This window comes from Erpetoichthys calabaricus, chromosome 6 (genome assembly GCF_900747795.2).
Source record: "Erpetoichthys calabaricus chromosome 6, fErpCal1.3, whole genome shotgun sequence".
NCBI classification, from domain to species: domain Eukaryota; kingdom Metazoa; phylum Chordata; class Cladistia; order Polypteriformes; family Polypteridae; genus Erpetoichthys; species Erpetoichthys calabaricus.
The window spans coordinates 162,243,236-162,257,511 of NC_041399.2; the positions used below are offsets into that span (position 1 = coordinate 162,243,236).

Below are 14,276 nucleotides of genomic sequence, written 5' to 3' on the forward strand. Positions count from 1 at the left end.
TAAAAAAAATACGGGATAAATCCCGTCCAGTATTGATTCAAAACGGGACGCGCAATTTCATTCTCAAACGCGGCACGATTCCGTATTTTAAAGGACGGGTGGCAACCCTACAGTGCCAGGTAACCACCCATACAATCACATTGTGATTCAGACTAGGAATGCAATGAATGTAATTACCCCGATCTACATACAAGGCGAAAGTCTTGCAACATTCAAAGATGATGGTTTGGGATAAGTACACCATACAACATAAAAGAGCTTATGAAGCCTTGAACCTAAAAAAGCAACATCTCAGAGATCGTAAAAAAAAAAATAGGAGCTAATGTCGTTTTACTCGCTGTAGATTTTAGTCAAACATTACCAGTTATTTCACGAGGCAGACCAGCACATCAACTCAACGCGTGTTTAAAATCCATGCTTCTCCCACGCTCGGTTATATGTCGCGTGTTCTCAGGTAGGTGCACCAAAAAATGTATACATTTAAGCATGTAATGGGCAAACAAAAAATGAGGTATACCCGAAGGCACAGCAGTAGTACTTAATGTAACTTGACTTCTTAAATGTTAATGTTTTACTGTTTAATAATTTATACGCTTCTTATATGTTGTTCAAATTCTTTTATCAAAATACCACTGACAGCGCAATGCACGATAACATCAAGTGAATACACCATACGCATCCGCCCACGGCTGCCCTGCTGTGCGCAGATAGGACTTGATTGTACAATAAAATAAAATAAAGATAAAAAGACTAAAACAATCATCACCCATAAAGCGGATAGTAGACGTGACGTACTATATGTGTACCACATTTCAAGTGTATAGGTGCAACGGTTTGCGAGCTACAGGTCATTTAAAATCCTGGACAGACACACAAATTGCCACGGTAGCAAATTACAGAAGAAGATTTTACTGTTTAATTATTTATATTTATATGAAATGTGCTTCTTATATATTACTTCATATTCTCATATGATAATGATGTTAATGTTTATATTGATTTCTGTGTTATTAAAACTGCATGTATGTGTGTATATGTATATATATATATATATATATATATATACTAGCAAAATACCCGCGCTTCGCAGCGGAGAAGTAGTGTGTTAAAGAGGTTATGAAAAAAAAAAGGAAACATTTTCAAAATAACGTAACATGATTGTCAATGAAAGCCCGTTTCACTCAGTAAGTCTTATGTGTGTGTTTATGTATGTGTGTGTATAACAATCATTAAAAAGAAAAGATTGAGGAACTCTTCTTCTATATGTGATGAAGCTGGATGAAGCTGACTTGACGAAGACGTAGGTGGCATAGATTGGTTTTTCTAAAACAGAAGAAAAAAATGAGTATCTATTATTATTTTAAATTACAATGAAAATGAGAACCTTGATTAGAGATAGATTATCCGTATTAAAATATGTGCATGAATAAACTTTTGCTAACTCTCTAGCAAAAGTTTATTCATACAAATTGGCATGGGATGGCTTTGTGAAAAAGTAAAAATTAGATACAAATAAATTGAGAATGCGTACTTCGATTTGACTGAGATTATCTGTAATGATAAAAAAAAGTTTAGTATGTTTTTTTTTCCATACGGGAAGGATGTAAAACCTTACATAGGCACCCTTCAGCCCGTACTGAAGGGTAGTGTCAGATTCTTACTGACTAAAAAACACCCTTTTTATTCCACAGCTACCCCAAAAACCACTATTAGGCATTACTTTGGGGTGGCAGTAGTTTAGTTATGAAACAGCTGGGTCCTGAAAAAAATCTGTCTTATTAGTGGCTTCATCACATATAGAAGAACAGTTCCTCAATCTTTTCTTTTTAATGATTGTTAACACGCATAATGTTTGTAAAATCATTCTGCACATGCATAACTGTTTGACCAATTAGGTTCGCTTCTGTATATATGAAGCTGTTTGACCGATTAGGTTTACTTTGGTATATATGTAAGTCTTTGACCGATTAGGTTACTTCTGCCCCGGGCAACGCCGGGTATATACAGCTCGTACATATATATATATACACATACATATATATATATATATACATACAGATATATATACACATACAGATATCTATATAGATATATATATATATATATATATATATATATATATATATATATATATATACACACACATATATATATACACATACAGATATATACACACACATATATATATACACATACAGATATATACACATACAGATATATAGACATACAGATATATAGACATACAGATATATATATATATATAGCAAAATACCCGCGCTTCGCAGCGGATAAGTAGTGTGTTAAAGAGGTTATGAAAAAATATGACAGCAACACTCATAACAATGACAACACAATTACATTGACAATCATGTTACGTTATTTTTAAAATGTTTCCTTTTTTTTTTCATAACCTCTTTAACACACTACTTCTCCGCTGCGAAGCGCGGGTATTTTGGTAGTATATATATATATATATATATATATATATATATATATATATATATATATATATATATATATATATATATATATATATACACACACACACACACACACATACACATATATATATATATATATATATATATATATATATATATATATATATATATATATATATATATATATATATATATACACATATATATGTATACACACACACACACATATATATATATATATATATATATATATATATATATATAAATATATATATATATATATATACATACATATACACACATACATGCAGTTTCAATAACACAGAAATCAATATAAACAACATTAACATCATTATCATATGAGAATATGAAGTAATATATAAGAAGCACATTTCATATAAATATAAATTATTAAACAGTAAAATCCATCCATCCATCCATCTATTTTCCAACCCGCTGAATCCGAACACAGGGTCACGGGGGTCTGCTGGAGCCAATCCCAGCCAACACAGGGCACAAGGCAGGAAACAATCCTGGGGTTTTATCTTTATTTTTTTCATTGTAGAATCAACTCCTATCTGCGCACACCAGGGCGGCCGTGGGCCGTGTATTCACTCCATGTTATCGTGCATTGCGCTGTCACTGGTATTTTGATAAAAGAATTTGAACAACATATAAGAAGCGTATAAATTATTAAACAGTAAAACATTAACATTTAAGAAGTAAAGTAACATTAAGTACTACTGCAGTGCCTTCGGGTATACCTCATTTTTTGTTTGCCCATTACATGCTTAAATGTATACATTTTTTGGTGTACCTACCCGAGAACACGCGACATATAACCGAGCGTGGGAGAAGCATGGATTTTAAACACGCGTTGAGTTCATCTGCTGGTCTCCCTTGTGGAATAACTGGTAATGTTTGACTAAAATCTACAGCGAGTAAAACGACATTACCTCCTATTTTTTTTTACGATCTCTGAGATCTTGCTTTTTTTGGTTCAAGGCTTCATAAGCTCTTTTATGTTCTATGGTGTACTTATCCCAAACCATCATTTTTGAATGTTGCAAGACTTTCGCCTTGTATGTAGATCGGGGTAATTACATTCATTGCATTCCTAGTCTGAATCACAATCTGATTGTATGGGTGGTTACCTGGCACTGTAGGGTTGCCACCCGTCCTTTAAAATACGGAATCGTCCCGTATTTGAGAATGAAATTGCGCGTCCCGTTTTGAATCAATACGGGACGGGATTTATCCCGTATTTTTTTATCATTTTTTTTAAAGCAGCGTCTCATGCAAATCATCCCACACGCATTTTATGAAGATGCCTCCTTTCGTAGTTTTGATTGGGTAATACTTGATGTCATCGTTAGTTTGATTGGTCTTTTTAACTGTCCAGTGAGGAGGGCGGGTCTTTTAAGTACAGTCTGCAAAGTGTTGGCACTGGGATGTGGCACCCGCTGCAGTATGCGTCCCTTATTTTTTTGTATTAAAAGTGGTAACCCTACGTGGCAGGTAACAGTTATGTTTGGTCATGAAGTCGTCTAAAATCCGCCACGTGCCCTCTTTTAAGTGTGAGAAGCAGATATATATAGCCAAATTCTCGCGCTTCGTTGCGGCGAAGTACTGCTTTTAATTTTTTAAGAAAAGAAAACCTTTTTAAACGGATCGAAAATACAGTATACCAATAACAATTTGTTAAGGATCTGTTTTTTTCTGAACCTCGCTTTTCACAGCTGTCGCGCCACGGCGTGTGTTTCGTTTATTTGACAGTAGGTAGATCGTGGTAATTACATTCATGGCATTCGTTTTCTGAATCACAATCTGACTGTATGGGTGGTTACCTGCCAGGTAACGCTTGTGGTTGGTCAGGAAGTCGCCTTACATCCGCCACGTGCCCTCTTTCTGTTCCCAGAAGGTGATCATAGAATGGTTTTAATAGTTTACTTTCAAATAATGCAAAGAGTATGCGACACGTGTTTCTCCCTAATTCTGGGCTCATCAGGCATGCACACTCACTTCATCCCCTCTCGGGAATCGAATCTCTATCGTCAGCGCCAGAGTTGAAGCCCCTAACGTTGCGGTCAGCAAGTCGGCTAACATCCGCCATGTGCCGTCTTTCAGTTGCGAGAAGCAGATCATAGAATGGTTGAAACTGTTGCCCCTAACGTTGCGCTACGGCGTGTCGTTCGTTTATACCTTGTGTCTTCTCATTAAACTTTTATCTCGCTAATATGTTATTGCAATCCGCAGCGGGAGCGTTTCTATAAACTTAATTTAAACTTACGTTTTACACCGTGCTTTGTTTCCCTTATGAACATGCTTGTATGCTTCACTCGCTGGCTTCTTATTGTTTCGCTCCCTTCTCAATTGTTTAATGAATTTTTTGTTCTTCGCTGTTTTTGGCTCTTCCTTCATTTCTCCCTACTGAGTTCTTTTATCTCGCGAATATGTTATTGCAATCCGCAACGGGAGCGTTTCAATAAACTTAATTTAAACTTACGTTTTACACCGTGCTTTGTTTCCCTTATGAAGATGGTTGTATGCTTCACTCGCTCCCTTCTCAATTGTTTAATTAATTTTTTGTTCTTCGCTGTTTGCGGCTCTTCCTTACACAAAATACACAGACAGTGACTGGGTCCCTTAATTAATATTCATTCTACCAGAGCAAGTCAGGCATTAACTCTAAGTTCAGCCCTAAGTTTCAGGTCCCCCATCAAGACCAACCTATAAGTCTACATAAAAAAATGCATACAATCATTCATTCAATTACTGCTATAATTAAAAGTCAGTATTTTGCTATATTGCATGTCTCTATACAATGTTTCATATCTTTTCTTTCTTCCTTCAGAGTTGGCCAAACTGCTATATCGCAGCAACCTGCCCCTGTACCAAACCTAACTATTCTCAAATGCCCTGACTGAATTGGGTTCAATTCATCTTTCTATGTATTGTTGATCCCTGGATTGATCAATCTGAATGTCTTGCTTCATTTGTCACCTATTGGATAGCTGTTGTATTAGTAATGGTCATGTAAATTCTCCTCTATTGAAGAAGTGACCGCTGAGTGCATAATTTTTGTATATTTATACCAAAAGTTTAAAAAATGAAATTAAAAAATATGGATAGATTAAGGGTGGCGCAGTGGGTAGCACTGCTGCCTCACAGTTGGGAGATCTAGGGACCTGGGTTCGCTTCCCGGGTCCTCCCTGCGTGGAGTTTGCATGTTCTCCCCGTGTCTGCGTGGGTTTCCTCTGGGCGCTCCGGTTTCCTCCCACAGTCCAAAGACATGCAGGTTAGGTGGATTGGCGATTCTAAATTGGCCCTGGTGTGTGGGTGTGTTTGTGTGTGGCCTGTGGTGGGTTGGCACCCTGCCCGGGATTGGTTCCTGCCTTGTGCCCTGTGTTGGCTGGGATTGGCTTCAGCAGACCCCCGTGACCCTGTGTTCGGAATTCAGCGGGTTGGAAAATGGATGGATGGATAGATTAAATTTCCTAATCTCAACATACCAATAATTGTTTACCTGTGAACTTCTTACACCTGTCTAAGCCTAACTCAGTGCTATAAGCAAAAAACTGACATGACGGAACTATAAAAACATGTGAAAGGATTATTGACAATTAAATGTATGAGTTAGCATACACTTAACATATAATAGCATACAATACTGTATATATGTGCTGCTGCCTAAATTTTACGCACGCCACCTCTTGCATGCACAGTATTTATTTAATCTGCTGGTTGCACTTCAGAGACTCATTACATTTGATATTTGGAAGATTTTCAGATTAAAAAACAAAGCAATCAGTATCAGCATCACAAAAACATCTGAAGATGTCACTTCAAGATTAAACCTGTTCATATTTTTGAATGGTTAGCTTGTCATTAATAAAACGTGCAGGCTTCTACGTTTTAAACACAGCCAAATGCTCAATGTGCAGTAGGCTCCTTAGGGGACATGCTGTTTCACTTAACATACACTGTGTGCAATGATGCGGCTAATTAAAAAAATTAAAAGTTAGCCATAATTCATTTCAGATTCAACTTTAAAAAGAAAAAACAGAGACCAAGATTACTTTAGTTCTGTCAGATTATTCCTTTACTGCCTACACCTGACCGCCACTCTAAACTGGCATCCCATACACACTGTCTATCATTTATCAGATGCATTATTTTTGTTTCAAGAGCTATTTTTCATCTAGCCACCAAACTAAACTAACTATACCCACACTTCTTTTTACCTATTTTAAAATTTTGCTGTGTATTTTTATTAACTTCCAAATACGTATTCAGTTTTTTAACAGATAAATAATTAGAATTAGGAAGACATGCCATCACAACTCAAACCTTGAGTAAACTCAATAATTTCATTTTTAAAAGACTCACAGCAACTCAATTTATATAAAAAAGTAATGGATAAAGAAATTAGGTCTTCTACCCTAACAGCAAATAGAAGCAAAGCTGGGAAACAAAAAATTAAAATGACATGTTTTAGCAATCACAAGGATTTTCTATATGTGTTTCTTATGTGTATTACAAATATAAAGAGGAATCATGATAGTAAAGCAGGTATGCAGACTATGGTGCTTGCATTTAAAATGTGGCTTTTGAACTAACCAAATATCTGTTACTTATTTCTAATAAGGGATAAGAGTTCTTCTATTAGATAAGGGATTGTTAGTGATAAAACAATACTTTTTTATTTGTTGTCAGCCACAGCTGGCATTTGCTATCAGCTACAATATAATGAAAAGATAATCCACAAAATCCCACAGACTTTTTGATGTAATATTAGGCCTGTGCTGTTGCATGTTGTAATATGAATGCTTAATTAATATACTATAAAATAATTACATGAATTTACACACAGATATTAATGTTGTAAACAATTTCACCTCCACTTTTGTAACTCTTGCTTCCACTTAATAGATATATATCATAGCCTACTTCCTTTCAAATTGTTAGGATTGTTGATAGTTGTGTTCTTGAGTGTATTTATTAAACAAATACCAGATGCAAAGAATGTTGCTCCAATTGTGCAACCAATTTAAAAAAGCCAAGGAAGCTCTTATGAGAGAGGCAAAGAATATGATGGACTAGCAAAATACCCGAGCTTTGCAGCGGCGAAGTACTGCTTTAAAATTTTAAATAATAAACTGAGGGAAAATGTACCAATAATTATTTGTTAAGGATCTCTTTGTATACCACGTTGTCAGTTCGCCCCTCCGGTTGTAATATGACCAAGCTGTGTGCTGAGCTTACTCTTGAGCATGCAACGTATAGTTGGCCATGTGAAAAGCAATCTTGCCTCAAATCAATGCCAACCTTTTGTAGGGTCTGTCCCTGAGACGTATTAATTGTCATTGTGAAGCAGAGCCTTACTGGAAATTGGAGGCGTTTGAATTGAAATGGGAGATCAGAGGGTATAACGGGGATGCCAGGAATAAAAACTCTCTCCCCTGAGCCACCGCCAGTGAAAATAGTTGCCTCAATTAGGTTCTTTTGCAGGCATGTGACCTGATGTCTCGTGCCATTACAAAGTTTCGGTGGCTATAAGTTTCTCAGTAACATTATTGGTGCCCCAACCTTCAAAATTAGATTATGCTCAGGAGTGCCTGGAGGATTCAGAGTGTGGACTGAGCTGCAGGCTATGGACGTATATATGTATGTAAGTAGGATTCAGTTAGCATTGGGAACCCACGTACCAAATTTCTTGAAGATGGGCCCATTAAGTAACAAAGACAGTTGGAAAGTTCAATATGGCGGCCGACAGTGGTGTCATACCACCGAAATAAGTACGTACATCGGTTTCGGTTAGCGCAGGGAAGCCGTCTACCAAATTTCGTGAAGATGGGGCCATAAATAATAAAGTTTAACATGGCGGACGTTGTTGACCGTTACGACCGTTACGTGTAGAATTTCGAACTGCAACCTGCTTAACTTTTGTAAGTAAACTGTAAGGAATGAGCCTGCCAAATTTCAGCCTTCTACCTACACAGGAAGTTGGAGAGTTAGTGATGAGTGAGTCAGTGAGGGTTTTGCCTTTTATTAGTATAGATAATGCTCCCTGTGCTACAAGCAAGCCACCAGAGAAAAAGAAAACTGTACTGCCATTGTAATGATTGTGAATGTGAGGCCACTTGAGCCTGTGTACAACTTTATGAAATTCTAGAAGAGCAGTTTGCATGAGTAATTTGCTCAGGTGCATACAGATGTACCTAAACCTAATATCCTGAGATCAGAGAGTGTTTACCATTATAAGCCAAGTGAAATAGTCTGATCCTCTCAAAAGCTAAAGCAGCCATGTACACATGCGGACAGTGAATAGCATTGTAGTGCACCATCAAGAGTTATATATAAGAAAAGAAGCAGACTGATCTGAAATGTTATCGTTTAAAAAAAAATCATGTGCCTGGTACATACAAAAACTTAAGATAGTCTCTAGATATTTATTTCTATGGTGAAAATCTCCGGGCGAAGTTTTTTCAATTTCAGTTTACTAAAACAGTTTGTTTTTAGGTTTGGAAAAATATCACAAACACTTAAAAGAGTTATCATTAATTTTAATAAATGTTATTAAAAATAACAACTGTTCATTCAGCATTAAACAAAAAACAAACCTCATTCATTATAGTTTATTAAAAATTGTCTTTATTTATTTGTTGTTGAAAATTTAACTTCAGTGTTTTCTAATAAGAGCACTTCTATCAGTACTGGACATCTGCCCATAAAGTTCATGAAGTACTCAGTATCAGCTGACAAAAAATGGCATTAGACATTATTTTTATTATTATTGCTATTACTATTATTATTATTATTATTATCCCTACAGACTTGTAAATGTTGTTAATGGAGTGTCTTTTTTTTTTGGTTATGTGGCATACCAATGTATTCTTGTAAATTTAGATAAAAGACCCAGCCACAGCACATCCATTTATAACATCATTTTTAGGTGTATAATAAGTCAGCACAAACAATTACACTCTGACATTAAAGCTGCAATGACAATACTGAAATATTCAATTAATGTTTATTTCTGTTATTTGCTACTTCATTCAGTAGTGAAAGACATTGTTTATTAAATATCAGAACAGATTTTTTTAAACAGTTTCCTGAAACTATTGGGGTTATCCTACAGTATATGTTACATGCTTAAAAAAAATAAATTATACATATCGTAAGTGCCATACAAGATTGTCTGGCATCCTGTCCAGAAGGAAAGGTGCCTCCTTGCCTGGAAGGGAAGTCAGAGTTGAAGGACAGTTGATGGACTGACGTCCTGACCAGATTGTGAATGGAGGCCAGAAAAATGGAAGATCTGAGGCAGTTAGCCTTTTCATAGTATATACTCTACCAATATGCTAGAGGGCAGCGTTCTTGTGTTGCCACTCTCATTTTCCAGATCCTGCAACATGTTGGGAATTGTAGTACCATGGAACAGCCCTGCTGTATGCTAAGGATAATGCCAGGGCGGCTGAAGGAATGAGCTCTCTCCACTTTATAAAACTTCTTTCTGACCCAAAAGTGATTTCTTTGGACTTGGACTGAACACCGGAAGAACTTCCAGAATCAGGTTTATTCTGAAGTGCTTTACCAATACTAAAACTTTAAAAGTTTCTGAATACCACTATGGATGTCATCAAAGCACTAAAAACCAAAGTCATTTTTTATAAGCATAAACCAAAGTAACACATCCATAATTTAATGACTGAAAAAATAGCTAGAAGTAATGAATCTGAAACCAGCTGTTCTTAAGAGCCATTCTTAGTACATTAATGTTAAAATCACAACAGTACTTGTTTAGTTATGATACAAATGTTTGGCTGCACATTCTGTAGCTACATAGAAAACATAGCTAAAAAGCTAATGGAAGGTTCTGTCTTATTCTACAAGCTAGAATGTAAATAGAACTTTTGTGTCATCTTGATACAAATCTGACATGTTCTAAAATAGATTGTTTGTTTGTGAATGGCAAGATTTAAGTGTATACAGTTTTCTGTAACATAATGTAAGGTAACATACATTGCTATAGAAAACTTACGTCTTGCCTGAAAAAGGGGCCTGAGTTGCCTCGAAACTTTGCATATTGTAATCTTTTTAGTTAGCCAATAAAATTTGTCATTTTGCCTGACTATAGAGACCTCAGAATGCAACATCAAATGTGTTTTGTGTTTGTGTGTGTCAATGTGTGCTTGCTTGTGCTTTTAAATTTTATCAAACATTTGAAAACAAACATACTTGGACTGTGGAATTTCTTGTATCATACTCACCACTTGAACTGATACCATCTCAGAAGCTGTGCAATTTTTGAAAAAAAAAATCAAAGAAACACTGCTAAACTTATTAAACCAATAATAATTTCATATCTACCTAGTTGATACTCAAATAAAATACTAACTTCTCTAACCTTGATCAAGAGACTTAAATAACAAATGTACTGGAGCAGAAAATGACCGCATAATCAAAAGTGAAAAGTGCTTTGCTTGCTTTTGTAATCATATTATTGAAATAATTATTGCTTACTGCTGATCTTTCTTAATCTAAATCAATATTATTTTCAGTATTATTTTATTAATCAATCGCCTCAGTACTTGATAAATTAATTTCACATCTGCTTTAGGTGTAATCTAACATCACAACATGACAATACACATTTATGGTGGGACTTGTGGGTGGTCTATTGGGTTTGTGATCTTGTTTTACATTATTTTTTTGTAGTCGCCAAGAATTATTAGATAAGCACAGGGTCTGAAAATGGCTGGCTGGATGAACACATACAGCTAATGAAAGCTTTTCATTATAGCTGTTCATCATGGTCCACAAAATTCAGAAGATTGATGTAGCTACGTTAAATGAAACTAATGAACTAAATGGATGCTGAACTTGATAGGCTGTTGATACACAAATTCTTTGAAAGCACCTTGCAAATAACATTTGTTAAAAAACATCACTGCATTTTATTAATCAAAATCAATGTAAAAATGTATACATATCATTATATAGTGCACAGTTAAGTTTAAAGCACAAAGTGGCTGCTGTACTTACAATAAACTTTGGTCGACCAGTCCCTCCGGCATTTCCAACGAAAATTCCTGAGCTTGATTCAAATTGCAGTTGTTGGGAAGTGCGCTCAAACAAAATACGATGATACTCTTCACAGTCCATGAACAATGTAATCTTATTATCTTGTACGGCCAGTGTAAAGCGATTCCATTTGTTTGTCATTTCTTGAACTTTGAACGAAGCTACCTGCTGTGACTTTGATGTTGAGGATTCCGTGTAGTACATTATAATCCTTTGTGTATCATCCTCCACAGGTGTTAATTCAATGCCCAAATAGATGATTTTCTGGAAGGCATCAGTAATGGCAAAGAGCACTCCACCTCGGTTAGTGGTTGGCTTTATGGTTACAATGACAGCAAAATCTCTGTAGAAAGGTTGAGGTATGAATGTTTTGGTTAATCTGCCTATATTGGCATCTTGTCCAAAACTGTATGCAGGAAATCCTTCATATCCAGTGATAAAAGAAACTGAAGGAGGAAGTGGAACACCTATCAATTCAGTAAGATCAAGATGTCCCCTGGAACCCCTCTCTGTAAAGACACAAGAAGAAAAGCAAAGTGTGACTTAAGGTTAAATTGTTTTTCTTTTAAGTACTGCTATAGTTTAAGAGTAGGTAGAAATTTTTGATATTAATTTGATCAGTTAAAGCAGCTTGTCCCTAATGTGTATTATGGTTAATTGTGACTTAACACAGCAAAACAACAGATACAAAGCAACAAATTAACTGTGCCAGCTGGACAGTCTGAGGAGGCTCATGAAAACACAAGCAAATACAGATATATCAGAAACTCCACATAAAAGGAGTACCATAGGTCTAGAGTTTTAAAATTGCCATACTCTTTCAGAAAACAAACAAGGGGGCTCCGCCCCCTGCTTGCTTCGCTCGCCTACCCCCGGCGTTTTGAACCCGTGCCCGCTGGGCAGCCACTTGGGAGGATGACGCACATTTAATACGGAGCGTTCGCCCGTGTCACTCTGGGGCCCCCCACTGTTAATATGGAGCTCCGTCCGTACTATTATGCGGTGGATTGTAGACTACTGCGGACCCCGTAGTGTTTTCCGTTTTAGTTTGTATCTCGGTCAGTCGAGCTTTTGTTTTTGAAGCTTTTGAATTCCGGTCTTCATTATCTGTAACCTGCTGTCCATGTGTTTGGCCCCCTTGTTTAACCTGTTTATGACGTTTTACTTTGCTTTCTACTCTGTCTTTCATTTCTGATCTCGGTTTATTCTGCTTTTGTTTCAATGAAACTTGGTCCGTGGTGAATATATTTTCCCTTTTTCGAGTAATAATTTTCATTTGTTTGCGATACTGTGATGTTTATCGTACTGTTAATAATGCATCACTGTAATGTGATTCACCTATGCTATATAGTTTGGACGTGTAAGGATGACATATGTTTAATACGGAGCATTCGCCCGTGTCACTCTGGGTCTCCCCACTGTTACTACGAAGCTATTTCTGAACTATTATGCGGTGCATTGTGGAGCACTGCGGACTCTGTAGTGTTTCCCGTTTCACTTCGTATCTCGTTTAGTCGAGCACTTTCTTTTTGGAGCAGTGCCTGCCTGGTCTGCGGCATTTAAGACGCACGTTGTAGGCGCCTGCGTTCATTAATTATATCCAGGCAGGCGTGTGTTTGTATCTCGGTCACTCGAGCTGTGTCGTGTTGAATCCGTGCCTGTTTTGCCTACGCAGTTTGAGACGCGCGTTGTAGGCGTCCACGTTCATTAGATCTGTTCACGCGGGCTCGGTGTCGAAGCTGTGTTAGTTGTTGAGCTGTTTGGTTTTGGAGCCGAGACAGTTTTGCTTCTGCGGTTTCAGACGCGTGTCCGTACCATCTCGGGTTTGATGTATGAGCCTTTGTGGACTCCGTAGTGTGTCCCGTTTCACTCTGGGGCGGGGCGTTGACTCCTCTTGTTTTACTATGTCTCCTCCTGCGCCTTCACCACGCATTAGTGCCACTCACAATATGGCGGTGACGCCTGCGCCTTCCGTATTATGTCGGTTTTTACCATGCTGTGTAGGCACCTTTGCCTTTTGTACTTTACCGCGCCTTCCGGGTCCGCCTCCGCTGTGTGGTGTGGACATTTAACTGTCGTTGTTTCTGCCTTTATATTCTGTATCTCGGTGTGCATGTGTTTCGTGCCTAGGTTTTTTTGAAGCTGTTGCATTCCAGTTTACATCATCTGTAACCCGCTCTCCATGTGTTCGTCCCCGTTCTTTAATCCCTTTATAAAGTTTTACTTTGTTTCCTACTCTGTGTTTTATTTCTGACCTCGCTTTATCCTGCTTGCGGCATGTCAGACGGTTCGTAGTCTCTCTCGATTTACTCTGGGGAGGGGGGCTTTGTTCTGTAACCTGCTCTCCATGTGTTTGTCCCTGTTCTTTAACCTCTTTATGACGTTTTACTTTGTTTCCTACTCTGACGGTTCATAGTCTCTCCCGTTTTGCTCTGGTGCGGGGGGGGCATTTGCTTTGTGTGGCGCCTGCGCACACGCGTAGTTTCTCCCGTTTCACTCTGGGGTCTTTGTGTGGCACTTGCGCACTATGTCTTTTGCGTCCACGGGCAGGTCCCTGCGTCCATATCCGATTTACCATTCTCGTTTAGTAATATGGATAAAAGCACATCTTTTTTAGGGCTAGGCTGCTGCTGAAAAAAAATTAACAATGTATTATCCTCTCCTCTTTCATAATTAAAAATGACAGAATATAAAAGATAGTTCATCTTAACCCATGCCATAAATGTATATCATAATTATTTGATTTCC

At 37.2% G+C, this 14,276-nt stretch overlaps 1 protein-coding gene across 4 annotated transcripts in view; it reads right to left on the minus strand.

Moving 5' to 3' along the window:
- Positions 1 to 14,276, minus strand: part of LOC114653644 (collagen alpha-1(XV) chain-like) — a 261,721-nt gene that overhangs the window by 151,439 nt on the left and 96,006 nt on the right. For all 4 annotated transcript variants that reach the window (XM_028804065.2, XM_051929087.1, XM_051929085.1 and 1 more), the window contains one exon: positions 11,490 to 12,037. In XM_028804065.2, the coding sequence (XP_028659898.1) occupies positions 11,490 to 12,037 (548 nt within the window). The remainder of the gene's footprint in view (positions 1 to 11,489; positions 12,038 to 14,276) is intronic.